The 15285-nt window shown below is 39.6% G+C and overlaps 2 protein-coding genes across 3 annotated transcripts in view; both read right to left on the reverse strand.

The window, feature by feature from the left end:
- sfmbt1 (Scm like with four mbt domains 1) overlaps positions 1-9273 on the reverse strand; it is a 30650-nt gene extending 21377 nt beyond the window's left edge. For both annotated transcript variants that reach the window (XM_084061189.1, XM_084061188.1), the window contains exons 1-3: positions 9184-9273; positions 1565-1624; positions 163-257 (exon numbers count right to left, since the gene is read on the reverse strand). In XM_084061189.1, the coding sequence (XP_083917315.1) occupies positions 163-257; positions 1565-1624; positions 9184-9262 (234 nt within the window). In that variant the 5' untranslated portion in view covers positions 9263-9273. The remainder of the gene's footprint in view (positions 1-162; positions 258-1564; positions 1625-9183) is intronic.
- A 3214-nt stretch (positions 9274-12487) lies between these two features.
- prkcdb (protein kinase C, delta b) overlaps positions 12488-15285 on the reverse strand; it is a 37486-nt gene continuing 34688 nt past the window's right edge. Inside the window, exon 17 of the mRNA XM_084061190.1 lies at positions 12488-15114. Coding sequence (XP_083917316.1) covers positions 14956-15114 — 159 coding nt within the window. The 3' untranslated portion in view covers positions 12488-14955. The remainder of the gene's footprint in view (positions 15115-15285) is intronic.

Here is a 15285-nt window from a genome sequence, read left to right on the forward strand (position 1 = left end):
TAATTCATGATGTTCCATAATGTTCAATGACAGAAACACAATTAAATCATTAATCGCAATTATTGGAGTGATAATTAATCGTCGAGCAATATTTCATAATTGTTGACAGTCCTACTTGTGTTCAGAAAACGTATTCATGGTGTGAATTACAAGTACTCTCACGTGTTTGAAGGCGTGATGGGGAACAGACACTGCCCCGTTCTCCTCCAGATAGTCGTCCCAGTTGAAATCAGACGCATCCTGACCAGAGTCCCCGTCTAAGAGCATAACATATACACACACAACATCATCAATGCAAACTGTCGTGGAATTCTGGATCAATCAGTAATTGATGAGGCAAGAGAATCGGAGACACTATTCTAGGTGGTAATGGTTATACTTTTAATGTACATGATATCCAGTGTTCATTTTGTCGACTGAAACTATGACGAAGAATGTTGGTCGACTACCTTTTTTCACTGATGAAATTAGCCGATCAACGAGCTTGTAGATCTGCTATTTTCGGCAAGCAGCTAAGAATAAATCAGGCATTTTGACGTCATCACGGCCTGACAAAATGCATTTTAGCAGACTAAGTCAACTGTAGATTTAGTCGACTAAAAACATATAATATATAGTCTAAATTGCATTTTATTCAAAAGACTATAACTAAAACTCAAGAAATATTTGCTGTCAAAATTAACACTGATGATATCATGGAGTTAGACACAGTCTGACACAGATCGGTGGTACGGCCGACTAGCACAGGGATCAAACCATAGTTACACATTATAACTATACTAGCATACTTGCTGCTACAAGGACAAGCTGAACCATAACAAGACAGGCTGTACCAAAACAATAGCCATCAGGAAGACATCATGTCATATCATATCAAGGTATAATGAGTACTAGGTATAATAAGTGAAGGCTAGATATAAAGGTTAGACATAAACAGCCATAATAACGATATCATATCATTCTGCAACAGTTCTTCTGTGTAGGTGTGGATAGTTGAGCGGTGAAATGCCAAATTCTGATGCAATTTCACATCCTTATCTTCATTACTCATGCTCATACTAGGAAACTCAATTCATGGAGGTAAAATGTCTTAGACGAGCTTTCCGGTGCAATCAGTCTCATCCTCTCTGCGATGGATAGTTCAGAGGTTATGTATGACAATGTGTTAATCAATAACTGACCCGCTTGACCTTGACCTAACGACCATCAAATTACACCATATGTCAGATATTGAGTTGAGAGATAAATTAATCCTCAGACAGACAGCCTCATCAACAACAAGCTTATCGTCTCTGTCGGGAGGAAAGCTTGCCTTGCATGTCCAAAACCGTAATACTTTTCAGGATTCAAATTCAAAAACGTAAAAAAGTAGCAGATCGACAAGTTAGATCTGCTACTTTTGATACTTTTGTGTGACGCTGTAGTGTGATCAAGTAGGGCGTTAATTAATTTACGAAAAAACACAAAAAGTTAGAATATGGAGATAAGAGGTTCCTGCCCGACAGCAACGTTATACATTCTGACCGCATACATCTCATGCAGTGTGTCTTTAAGTATATCTTACCAGACTCCAGTGACTCCTGTTTCATATTGGCACCCCCCCTAACGGCCACGTCTGAAAGCTCTGGGGAGGAGAACAGGGAAGGTAGATTATTTCCTAGGGAAGATAAGTGAACAATTGATGCAACACTCTTGCAACAGCCAAAACTTGACAGGAGAGCTACACACAGAAGAGAGACAGATGCACATGGTTTCAGTAGGGACGTTTATGCAGAAGACAAGTGAAAATCAGTTGAAATTGTTAAGGGACGCTTCCCAATTTGGACAAGAGAACGTTGGCAAGAAAAAAAACTCAAATTTAATTTGATACATTCCAAGTAGTCGTTATATTAAATGGAAGCTGTTTAATAGATCCCGTCTCATATGAAACATTAAACGAATGAGTGTTTAATTATTATGAAGCCATGCTAAGTTCCCAAAGCAAAGTTTTGTTTGCTCTTTTCAAACTTAATCCAATAGAGATAAAAGCTTCCATCCATGGCATTGATATTCTAACCAATCCCTCCATTCCCGGGCTGAATCAATAGAGAAGATGTGAAGCAGTGAATAAAATGAGAAATGGCATGGCGCATAATATCTAGCATTCATTAGAGGCAACATTTACCACCAGAGTGGGAAAGCAGATGGTATCTATCTGACTGGGAACCCTATTAGACCGCATGCTAATATCTCTTCCAAACCTAATTTAGGTTAGGAAAAGGGAGCCCAACCATCATTTTTAACACATTAAGACCTGAGGCCGATTCTACAAAATGTCTTTTAAATCCTAACAGTTTTCTGAAAAAAACCTATGTTGCTATATATCGTTGCCGTTGGGCAGAAACCTCTTATCTCCATATTTAAACTTTGTGTTTTCTCATAAATGAACGCCCTGCTTGATCATACTACAGCGTCACACAAAAGCATCAAAAGTAGCAGATCCACAAGCTCAAAACTCAGCGCGAAACTTGTAGATCTGCTACTTGAATTTGACAATTTTGGACATATGAGGTTTCCACCCGGCATAGACAATATATAGCTAAAATCTAAAATTACACAGATGCTTTCCCGGTTTTTATGGGTTAATATCTCTTCCCAACCTAATTAGGTTAGAAAAATATATTTTTTAACTTCAACACATAATACTGCTACACCGAAGTAAAGATTTCAAACCGTTCCTTACAAAAAGCTCAAAAGGCCTTTTTAAATGTGGGTCCTGTCAGAATTTTCACTAATACACTGATAGGATTTAATTCCAAAAGTTTTCCGTTTCAATTTCCTTTTTGAACTTTTTTTCCCCCATCATTTGAGATATAATACAGTATCAGCCTATTCATGGTTGTTATTGAAGTCTGATGCTCTCAAAACATATCTTAAAACACCTACACTCACTCAACACTTACCACACTTGGTCAAAAGTCAGATGTTGATGTTCTCTAGATTGTGTAATTTAGGTCCATTGTGCCATAATAAGTAAGTTCCATGTTCATGTGACTGGGGGGATTACGCTTATGGCACACACAGTGGACCTAAATTACAACTAAGTGAGAACAGCAACATCAGAATAACATTTTCATCAAGTGTGGTACGTTTTGTGGGATTTCAAAGTGTTTACGATATGTTTTAAGAGTCATAAGACTTCAATAACACTTGATCGGTATATCTCAGTAACGGACAACGTTATGACATGCTATCGTAAGAGTGTGACAAAGAAGCCACCTGTCAAAAAGGCTGGCATGGCCTTTTAACGTGAATTTACAGCGGATACATGTCGAACTCGAAGGCTGACACACATCGAAGATTCATCAATTTACAGCATTTTGCTGAAGATCTCTTTATGCAGGGCGACTTGAACCCTATATAACAAGACACGGTAAATGGAGCGCACATTTTTTTAAATAATAATAAAGATAGATAAGATGTTATTGTCACTGTATTCAAAAGTTTAGTTTAGTGCAAAAATGCTTCAAAGTAACTAGGATACCAGGTAAACAACACCAAACCTAGCATCTGTCTAAACAGATCAGCACACCAAGAGATGAAAAAAGCTAACGCAACAATAGAGAGAGAGAGATGGCATTTATAAAACTGAAGAGGGGAGCGATGGGAGATGACAATAGTGATGAGCGTGGTGTATGAGATGCAGAGGGGAGCTGCTCTGTCACGGCAACTCCATTCAGCTGGCCTGTCAAGGCCTTTTGTCACATCTGACGTCTCTATTAAAGACGGGCCGCTGTCACACAGCCGCCACCCCCCCCTCCTCTTATGACCGCCGCCGGGCCACCGCGACCCCAGCGCTCCGCTAGGGATCAGCACCGCCTTTCACCCACGACCCTGACGCCCCGTCCCCTGACTCCTGCTCTTCCTTTTCTCTACTTCTTAACAAAACACACACAGTTTTTTATTACTATAGGCTTGTGAGGACATCAATGTTTTAGGATGCAAATTTTATGAAGGCCATTTTCTAACTTTTTGTCAATTTTTTACCGTAAGCTAAAGCCGCAAAATAGCAGATCTACAAGCTTGTGAGCTTGAAGAGCTGCTATTATTCGGTGCATGGCACTGGCACGCAACTAAGTATATAAATCATTTTTAACTCTAATTCTAACCCCTAAACGTCTTATCCTAATCTCAACCTGAATATTTTTTTAATTGTAAACCTATCTCTAAAAACATTTTCTAACCATAAAACTATTTTTTTGTGAGAACCAGGAGAATGGTCCTCACAGCGTCTAATTTCTCATATTCTACAATATTTGTGGGGACATCTGGTCCCATGTATAGTAATAGTAATAGTAATAGTAACACACACACACACACACACACACACACACACACACACACACACACACACACACACACACACACACACACACACACACACACACACACACACACACACACACACACACACACACACACACACACACACACACACACACACACGATGAAAAGAGCAACTTTGGAGACATTTCCAGAGGCCCTACAACCGAGAGTTGGGAAGGCTGTTGTAACAATGTATGTATTATTAACAACATTGGTCCTTTCTCCAGGCCAGTATTATACATTTTAACCACCCACACAACTTTGGAGTTGCGTCTACTAACTACACTTTTGTTACCATCTGCTTGTTACTATCTGCTTAGATACAAACAGAATAACTGTTGAGATTTAAAAAGGTAGGGTACTGTAAGTGATATGTTTTGGTTAAAACAAAACATTTCTTTGTTAAAAGGTTAAAGCACTATATTCTGATATATATTCTGACTATATGATCTGGTAGTCATTGCTATAAAGTGTTTGTTCAGTAACAGGAGTCTCCCTATCTCTCCAGCTCTTTAATAAACACAAAATACATTTTCAGTTCCCCATTTATCAGCTTAATTTTATAGTGTTACAATTTTGTCTGCTCATTTATTTGTGTCATCACTTCCAATTTCACTTGTTTAATCTTTATCCTGCATGAGTTCTCTATCCTGATTGGATAGAATTGGTATCCCGAACTGAAAATGCATTTTCTGTTCAATAAAGAGCTGGAGCGACATGGAGACTCCTGTTACTGAACAAACACTCTATAGCAATGATTACTACACAGGTTATTCCTTCGAGGTATGTATTGTGACCTTTCTTTTGAAATTTCTGGCAATGAGCTTTGGAGATTTCCTGGAATAGTTCTTGCTGCATAAGCTGTCCGCTATTGCTCCACTAATTGAACTGAACAGAACAGAACTGAACAGAACAGAACAGAACAGCGGAGACTCAGCTAGCAGCCTCACACACACAGGAAGGCAGACAACTTCCCCTGTTTCATAGAACGGGTTCACATAACACAAACCACAGCTTCCACCAGCTATCCTGTCTCTCTGCATCACCAGCTATACTAGTAGCTACAATGATGGAATATGGAGATATGAGCCTGACAGCAACTATATGTGTGCGACACACAAATATCCGTTCCCCACTTATCCCCTACTACAATTATTACATAATAATCGCCTGATCCAAGTTATCCCATTTAGACCTGAGGCAGATTCTAAAAACGCCTTCTAAATACTGAACTTTTTCTGAAAAACATCAAATATTTATTCAAAAATTACAAAAACATTATGTCGCTATATACTGTACATAACAACTACCCCAAAAGGGTTTCCCGGATTGAAAGGTATAGTTACGTATAGGGGTTCCCGGTCTAAATGGGTTATTTGAGAAAACTGCAATTATTTTGCATAATTGTCAATCGTTTCCATGTTGAAAAATGTTTATACATTTTCAAAAAATAGCAGAAATAACTGTTCTACAAGTAAAGGTCACAAGGTGTCACATCGCGACACGTTGTGAGCTTGTTAGATCGGCTATTTCCACTTTTTTTTTTTGTATAAATATAAATTATTAAACATGACCAATTTTTGGTACATCGTTTATTTTGATTATTGGTACCATTGTCATTGTCAGTAATTTCTGTGAATATTTATAAGTTATTTATTATGTTGTTGCTGTCGGGCAGAAACCTCTTATCTCCATATTCTAACTTTTTGTGTTTTTCCGTAAATTAATGCCCTACTTGATCATTACAGGGGCGGCAGTGGGGGTCACGGGTAGAGTGGTCGGATGGCAACCGCAAGGTTCCCAGTTCGATCCCGGGCTCTCCCAGAGTTAGTGTCGAAGTGTACTTGAGCAAGACGCTGAACCCCTAATTGCTCCTGATGAGCAGGTTGGTGCCTTGCATGGTTTCCTCCGCCATCGGTGTATGAATGTGTGTGTCAATGGGTAATGCACAATCTCTGTAAAGCGCTTTGGATAAAAGCGCTATATAATGCACCATTTACCATAAATGCACCATTTATCATACTACAGCATCACACAAAAGCATAAAAAGTAGCAGATAAACAAGCTCGAGCTTGCTATTTTGGAATGTTAATCCTGAAAAGTAACAGGTTTGATCATCTGAGGTTTCCACACGACAGAGACGATATCTGCCCTGTGAGATTTTTGTTTTACGAAGCCAGAAAACGAAACGAAAGCAAAAAAACACAATTAGATTGTTAATCGCAATTATTTGTAATGTACTAACTGTATGACAAATTAATCGTCAAGTAAAATGGCATCATCGTGACAGCCCTATTCCCCACTGCAACACTGTGTATTGGATCACATTTGATCGTATTTGACAATGCTACTGAGCATTCACATAGTTTGTTCAGAGACAAATTTTGCACCCACAGGGCATGCTATATGATCAAATACAAGTTTTGATAGTGGTTAAGAAATGTAAACACAAAGCAAATAATATTACATAAAATTTAAAAATGAACTTAAAATCTCAAGTTTTAAAGTTAGCATCAGAGATGAAGTGACTGGAGTTCATAAATGAGCAAACACTATATGAGTGGTTCCTATTGTTAGGAGCAGCAGCCAACACCTTGGGTCTACATTTCAGTAAATAAAGTATTAATATTAGAGGCAATAGGCTTCCCAACAAAGGCTGGCATTGGAACTCAATGTCAAAGTGGAATATCCATCTATTGCAGTGATTTCACCACTTAAACCCTATATGGCTGACCGGAGTCCCTCAGGGCTCTATGCTAGTGTATTTTTTGTTTTCTATTATTGTGGGGAAACGACAAGCTCACAATGCGTTGCGTTGTGTCGATCATCTATTTTCAGCAAAAGCTTTCCCCATAATACGGATGCTGGGGTTTAAGTAGTTAAAGTGGGATCTGGCAGGGGACCCCCGGGGGTCCTTGAGGGGGTTCCAGCTAAATATTTGAAAATAAGCCAATCTACAAGCTCACATCGAGATGCGGTGAGTTGTGAGCTTGTAGATCTGCTATTTCTAAAACAAATATTGAAAATGTGTGATTATTTTTTTAAACATTTTAACAGCACAAATCTTGTATATGGGGGTCCCTGGCACAAAACATTTTCAGATCGGGGGGGGGGGTCCGCAGCTAAACACATTAATTTGGGGGGGGTCCTTTGACAAGTTTGAGAAGCACTGCTCTATTGGCTTTCTGTTGCGGACTGGGGTCTCTTTGGCGCGTCAGTGAGGGGATGTCAACCGAGTGTACTCCGTCCGTACAACGGTGTCGCTCGCTGCCAGCCAGGATCACTCAAGTTGCACAATAAGGGAAGTTGGACCCGAAGAGAGCTGTTTGTTGCTGTTACAAGCCAATGCGGGGAGATTACAATATTCTCTTAGCATTAATCTATAGATCTGTAATGGAAACAATAGTTTTTCAACAGTTTATTTTAGCACGGTTGGTGTCGTTTTCGAAAGCTGATTCTACAACCTTCATTATGTAAGATCATCGACATCTAAATGAAAAAACATGTAAAAGGAATTAATATGCAGCAAATTGAATGGTGTTTCTCCCACGGGTTTCCCTGAATGAACGCATAGATTTCTAAACGACGATAAACCGTTGTATGACGGCGTCGCTCGCCGAGCTCTTTTTCTAAAAGCTGACAACGCGCGTCGCCAGCTTTGCAGAATCTGTTCTTTTCCGCAAGCGACGTCGTGCGCAGATATTATAAATAAAAGCTTATAATAATAACACCCGCAGCATTCAGGGCAACGGGCTTTACAGAGACTACATGGTCTTAACTTTCAACACAGTGGTGCGTAAATAAATGCACAAGTGCGATCATGAATTATTATTAAATATTATTATGATCATCATGCGATTATGATCACGTCTCATACAGATACATGTTTCCCGGCTAGACCCCCCCAAAAAGGCACAAGTATGTATGTATGCTGGAAAGACGCCTCTTGAGTGATCAAGTCAAGTTAGACGTTTTTCAACGTCATGGCTTTGAATAGAAAGCTAGCGAGCATTATAAGAGACAGTGTTGCCAGGTATTGCGAGAGAAATAGGCAACTAGGTATATGAAAACAAGCCCAAAAGATGTACTACTAGAAGCGACTACATGAGCGTCGGATATTTTCAAATAGCCGATCTGCAAGCTCACGGCGCGTTGTGAGCTTGTAGATCGGCTATTTTCAAAAGAATCAAAAATAATCTTAGAAAAAAACATTTTGAATATTTGTTTGAAACATTTTGAACCCTAATCTGGCACACGCGGGGGTCACAAAATATTTGATGGGGGGGGGGGGGGGTCAAATACATACATTTGGGGGGCCTTGACAAGAGAATGTTTGAAAACCCACTGTTTTAAACGACATTTATGAAGCAAAAGCCTAAAATAAGAAACAAGCCAAAAAAACGGAAGAAAAAGAAAAAGAAAAACATTGAATATATTATTTTCAATGTTTTTCTTTTTAGGACCTCAATGGAAACAAGTCCACTATGACTTTTTTGTGTAAATCCTTTTAGACCAAGTGTATGACTGTACTGCTGTTTGCCTTTTCTGTCTAACAAAATATCTAATCAATCAATCATCAATCCAACAAACCACAACCCGGGCAACTACCAATATTTTACAAGCAACTTTACAGAAAAACAAGCCCAACGTTCCTTATAATTAGCGGACATGGCAACACAGCCCGAGAGAGCCCGAGTCATCTTTTCTTTAGAGACGGGAAAAAAGCCCAAAATCGCACCAAAATGTTAAATAAACCCACGGGTGGGTGGTCGACAACATGCTGCGTGTGAATATTGAGTCACTAACATTGAGTCTTACCGGTAAAATAGTTTTTCAAGTGGGTTTTTGGGGGGCGTCCGTTTCTTTTTCCTGTCTGCTGCTCGTTGCACGACCTCATTCCAATATGGCACAAACCGACTGCCACTGCGCATGTTCTGTTCTGCCGCCTGGCTCTCTCGCTCTCTCTCTCTCTCTCTGTGTGTGTGTGTGTGTGTGTGTGTGTGTGTGTGTGTGTGTGTGTGTGTGTGTGTGTGTGTGTGTGTGTGTGTGTGTGTGTGTGTGTGTGTGTGTGTGTGTGTGTACGCGCGCGTGCGTGTTGCACGTTGCGCGCGTACACACACACAAATTACATGACTTCCATCTTTCAACCCGCACAGCAATAAAATATTATGACATGATGCCCCAAAATCTAACATTGATCGTGTCCACTTTCTATTGTGTTATTTATTCTAAAAAAGGGAATGATTTGTGTCCCGAATGGGTCGAGACTCGAGAGGAGGTTTATTTTAAATTCCCCGTGGATTCAACAACACTTAGTTCATGTTGAACTACAATAGATTCATTGCACATAGAGATGCACTTTCAATAAGTAGCCTACGTAGGCTACGATGTTTCTCTAGACCACAGCTGGTTCCCAAACATTTTAGCTCGAGACGAGACCCAAAAGAGAAATGTGATGTCTCCCCAGGATTAGCTAGTGAAAATAGCAGATCTACAAGCTCACAATGCATTGCATCGTGACGCGTTGTGAGCTTGCAGATTGGCTATTTTCACTACGGTACTTCTTAAACATTTGTTTTCTAATGTATGTTTTTTTTTTTAAATAATAATAATACAAAGCTAAATGTAGGAAAACAAAAAAATTATGGATATTTACTCGTGACCCATGTGTCTGCGACCAACAAATGGGTCCCGACCCATTGTTTGAGAAACAGTGCTCTAGACAGAGTATAATGATTATTGAGTATTTTGAGTGAGTATTATTATTTTGTTGTTGTCTTTTACTCTAAAGAAGGAGTGGATGGGTGACTGGAGTTGCTTGAATTTCATTCACCGGCATATTTTAGCCTACACACGTAGAACTAAAATGCGAAACGACAAAAGGCAAAAAATAATGAATGGACCACTACTTCTATTAAATCGGTTTAAAACAATATCCTAATAATAATTTGGACATGCAATGACATTTCGGTGCTCATAGGTTCATTATGTCGCAAAATAAAAACCTCTGAATCACAAGTCACTGGGGTTTTGGGGGAAAGACAAAAAAATATGCGCTGATATTATAGCCTATGGCAGTGAAATAAGCAGAGTATCTAAACCTATTGCAAACGCAATTTGTTCAGTAATTAAAATGCCTTTTTTGTCTTGCATTGGAAAACGTTTTTATAAACCTAGAAGCCTTTTAATCCGTTCCCTGGAACAGGTTTTGTCGCTTTACTTCGACGATGTAGGCTATACTGCCAGTGTTGCCATGTCTGCTTATTATAAGGGACATTGGGTGATTGGGCTTGCTTTTCTGTAAAGTTGCTTGTAAATATTGGTAGTTAGCAGGTTGCGGTTTTTAGGCTTGTTTCTAAAGTGGAGTTGCTTATTTGGGCTCCTAATGTTGTTTAACCCAGTGGTTCTCACACATGTTCAAGTGAAGGACCCCCAAATTAATATATATTTGTCTGCGGAGTGCGGACCCTCATCTGAAAATATTTTATGCCAGGGACCACCCCCATACAAGATTTGTGTTGTTAAAATGTTTTTTTTTTTTTTAAAGATTCCTAATTTCACATTTTCTTCCAAGATTTTTTCCCCTGTATAAGCTATGTTTATCTGTAATCTACAAACTCACAACACGTCGCGGTGCAACGCGTGGTGAGCTTGTAGATTGGCTATTTTCAAATAGCCAACGTTTAAAGGGCGAAGGACTCGCTTCTTTTGGGCTTTTCATAGAGCCGGTTGCTTGTTTCTCTCTCAAAACCTGGAAACACTGCGATGTAGGCTATACTGCTGCTTAGGCTAATCCCCGACTACACACCAGTCCTTTGCACATTATAACAAAAGAAATAACATCGACATGTTCTGCTTTCGTTTAGAATAATTCAGTAAAACGTAGGCTAAAAAGAAGGGCTCTTGCATTATAGTCAGTTGACAGAAGCACACAAATCAACAGTCCCCTTTATTCAAAGACCAAAGTCCTTTATTATTGAGGTCGAGTCGAGGTGGGGCTTTTCCCTAAAATATGTTTTAGATTATAAAACTGGTCGACGACGGGGCAGGTTTGGTCGAAACACTACGAATATAGACCAATAGTTTAATAATGAAGCTTTTCATGAGGTCTACAACTTTAAAACTGCATTGTGCGGGGGGAAAAAAAGAAAGGGCTATTTTGCATGTAGGCAAAAAGAAACAGCCCTTATGTCTGCTTTCGTTACAACTTAAAAGGGTTTTGTATCAGTCAAGTCAAGGCCGGTGACTCCTTGTCTCAATGTTATGTCTGTCACTTTATGAATGGCAGTGAACACTGACTGATGGGGTGTTTTATTTGGAGTGGACGGAGGACATGATCCGTGCGCACTGCAGGAATGTCGACTCCCTGCTCTCTCTCTCTCTCTCTCGCTCTCGCTCGCTCTACCACACAATAAACGGCGAGGTGCAATTTCAGCACCTGACCCCTAGATGGTAGTAAAGTCCGCCACCTGCCTCACCCACCCTGAAACTCAGCCCTCTACTCTGAGAATGCATTTACTGTCTGTACTTAATACATCATACTTCTTCTTTTTTTTGCAAGCAAATGACTTTCAATCCGCTACATTTCAAATAGAAATTGTAGCCTACTTTGCACTTTTGACCCCGCTACATTTTTAAGAAGGGACTATTGGAGTTGGGACTCAAACAAAAATGTATGATGAATTAACCACTTAATATAGTCAAATATCAAATGTCAAATCTAGTGTAAAATTTGATTTCTGAAAATGTCTAATTATTATTTTTTTAACTTTTTAGGGGAAATGTAAAACATTTCTATACAATAAATGCATTGATATCAAAAAGAAAAAAAAAACTCATGTCCAAAACTGTTACTTTTCAGGATTCAAATTCAAAAATAGCAAAAGTAGCAGATCGACAAGCACAAAACGTGTTTTTTCTAGCTTGTTGTACTGTAGATCTGCTACTTCTGATGCTTTTGTGTGATGCTGTAGTATGATCATGTAGGGCTTTAATTCACGAAAAAAAAATATGGAGAGATCTGCCCGACAGCGACAATATTATGCTTTGTCCACCATTGAATGCAGCACCATGGCTAAATGCACAGCGACTAACATTCTAGTTGTTCTCACATGGACAACAATTTACAGATCAAATGTATTTATTTATGATCACATGTAAAACATGAGTGGAAAAAAAAAGTACATCCATTACTCGCAGTTCAGGGCAATATACATTAATTTCCATATACAGCAATATTATGTTCATGTTAAAATACCTACATTCAAGTAACAAATACTTCAAGATCCCTACAGTATATGCATCTATCTATACATTTAAGTACCACTCCCTACACTGTCAAATCCTGAAGGGTTCATTTTACTCTGAAATTGTACAAATGGACCCTTATTAGCTGCAAGCAACAAAGATGCTACAGTATAATGCTATCTGGCATCTGAGTTGCAATACCAACCCTTGACAGCCCATTCATCCAAACAGAAAAGTTATTGAAAACGAGTGCTTCCAAACTCAAACACTCAAAAATAATCACATGCACAGAATGTATCGACAGAAAGCAGCTCATAACATGTCTAAGGTGGATTGTTATGAAACAAAAACTTGACAAATACAAAGAGGAAAACCCAAGCTTTCCGTACATCTGCAATCTTGGTGAGTTTAATGTCGTTTGATACAATCAGATAGGACTTTTCTGTTTGGATGAATGGCTGTCAAGCGTTGGTATTGCAACTCTAGATGCCAGATAGCATTATACCATCTAAGTTGCTTGCAGCTAGACCCTTATGGGTCTGTGTAACTCAGAGTTGTACGAATGGGACCACATTGTTTTAGTGCCATTATTTTTGACACTCTCAGAGTTAAATGAACACAGAGGATTTGACTGTGTACCACGTAAAATTAAATAATATACATACAGTATATAGGTGTAGTACCACATGCCATCACCACAGCTCCGATAGGGCTGATGTAGTTCCAAATCACTGTAGTGAAAAGAATCAGTGCAATGGTTGTATGTTTGATAACTGGCACCAGTGACCCCCCTGCACCCCCTCCCAAAAGAAGACTACTTGCTCAACTCATTTATCGTTGCTGTCGGGTAGAAACCTCTTATCTCCAGTTTTTTACTTTTTTTTTGTAAATTAATGCCCTACTTGAACATACTAGAATCCCACAAAAGTATCAAAAGTAGCAGATCCACAAGCTCGAAACGCGGCGCAAAGTGACATGAGCTTGTAGATCTGCTACCTCTGGTACTTTTGAATTTGATCCTGTAACAGTAAAAGTAACAGTTTTGGACATAATGAGGTTTCCACCCGACAGAGATGATCTATAGAAATCTATACTAAATATGATCCTTCTTTTGAAAGAATATTTGACTCTGCGGGCTCAATTTACAGCAGTGGTTCTCAAAGTGGGGTATGGGGACCCCCAGGGGGTCCTTGAGGGGGTTCCAGGGGATCCCCAGCCAAATAAGTTAATATACAGTCAAAATCAGTTTTATATAAATTACATTGGCGATTTGAAAATAGCAGATCTACAAGCATGCAACATGTGTGAGATTGTAGTTTGGCTATTAAAAACAAAAACAAACTTAAAATAATTTGAAAAATATGGAATATTTTTTAAACATTTTAACAAACCGAATCTTGTATGGGGGTCCCTGGCATGAAATATTGTCAGATTGGGGTCCACAGCCAAAATCATATTAATTGAAAAGATGAAAAAATTAGAGAACCACAGATTTACAGCATCTTATCTTCATCAGTGCAGTCAGAACATCTATTCTCTGCACCACATTCAAAAAACCTCCATTCAGGTGGGATTCTAAATCAACCCACATTTCTCGCAGAAACAATATCTGGCTCATATGGTAAAACATATGATATAAAATAAAAGACAAAAAAGGGGGGGTAAAGGATTTTTTCTCCCTACACCAAAACTCTTTGTGGCAAACAGTCGACCTAACAAGCTCAAAACGCATCGCTACATGAAGCATTGTGAGCTTGTAGATCTGCTATTTTTTGCAGAATGTTCACCTCTGAATAGGGACGCTAGGGTTCAAGTGGTCGAGTATAGATCACAAGCAGTGATACAACGCAGTTAAATTAAACGCAGATGCTTTCACTCAAGTGTCTCCGTTGATTTCCCAGGGCGTTTACGCACTTCCCAGTTGGACCAACTGAGATGAGTATTGTTGTTTTAGATGCCAAGTCTTCTGTGTCATCCTTTCTTTTAACCACTTAAACCCCATATGGTTGAGCGGAGTCCCTCAGGGCTCTATACGATTGTGTTTTCTGTTATATTGGGGAAAGCTTTCGCTGAAAATAGCTAATCGACAAGCTCACAACGTGTTGTGACCTTGTCGATCTGCTATTTTCTACGAAAGCTTTCCCCACAATACGGATGCAGGGGCTTAACTGGTTAAAAAGGTGACGGGAGTCACTATCAGGAAGTGAGCCGTTTCCATTTTCTTTCCACCGTACAGTCGAACCTAAACCAGAGGGCACGGGGAGGAGGAGGCCATTTTTTGGAATGCTGCGGTAGTACGACCATGATCCCATGCAGGGCGGGGTCGGTGTCCATTTTGGCTCTTCATTTTTCCAGCGTGCTTGCCAGTTTGGGGTTGATGAAGGAGAAGCCGGCGAACGCCGCCTGGTCCATGGAGTCAATGAGGTTCTTGTCGGCGTGAGAGAGACGCGGCTTTTCGCTCAGGAACTCCCGGTCAAAGTTGCTGCAGTCGTTCGGCGCTTTCTGCAATTCAGAGATTCAATTCAGTGATTCAAGTGACACAGTGGAGTTAATCATTGACTTAGAAAATGAGAAGAGTAATGAATTTGACATCAAGATCCTCTTTGACAGTGGCTCTCAAACGTTTTTGTGCCAAGGACCCCCAAATTGATATATATTTGGCCGCGGTATGTT

The sequence above is a fragment of the Gymnoscopelus microlampas genome (assembly GCF_963454915.1).
Source record: "Gymnoscopelus microlampas genome assembly, chromosome: 7".
In the NCBI taxonomy this organism is placed as follows: domain Eukaryota; kingdom Metazoa; phylum Chordata; class Actinopteri; order Myctophiformes; family Myctophidae; genus Gymnoscopelus; species Gymnoscopelus microlampas.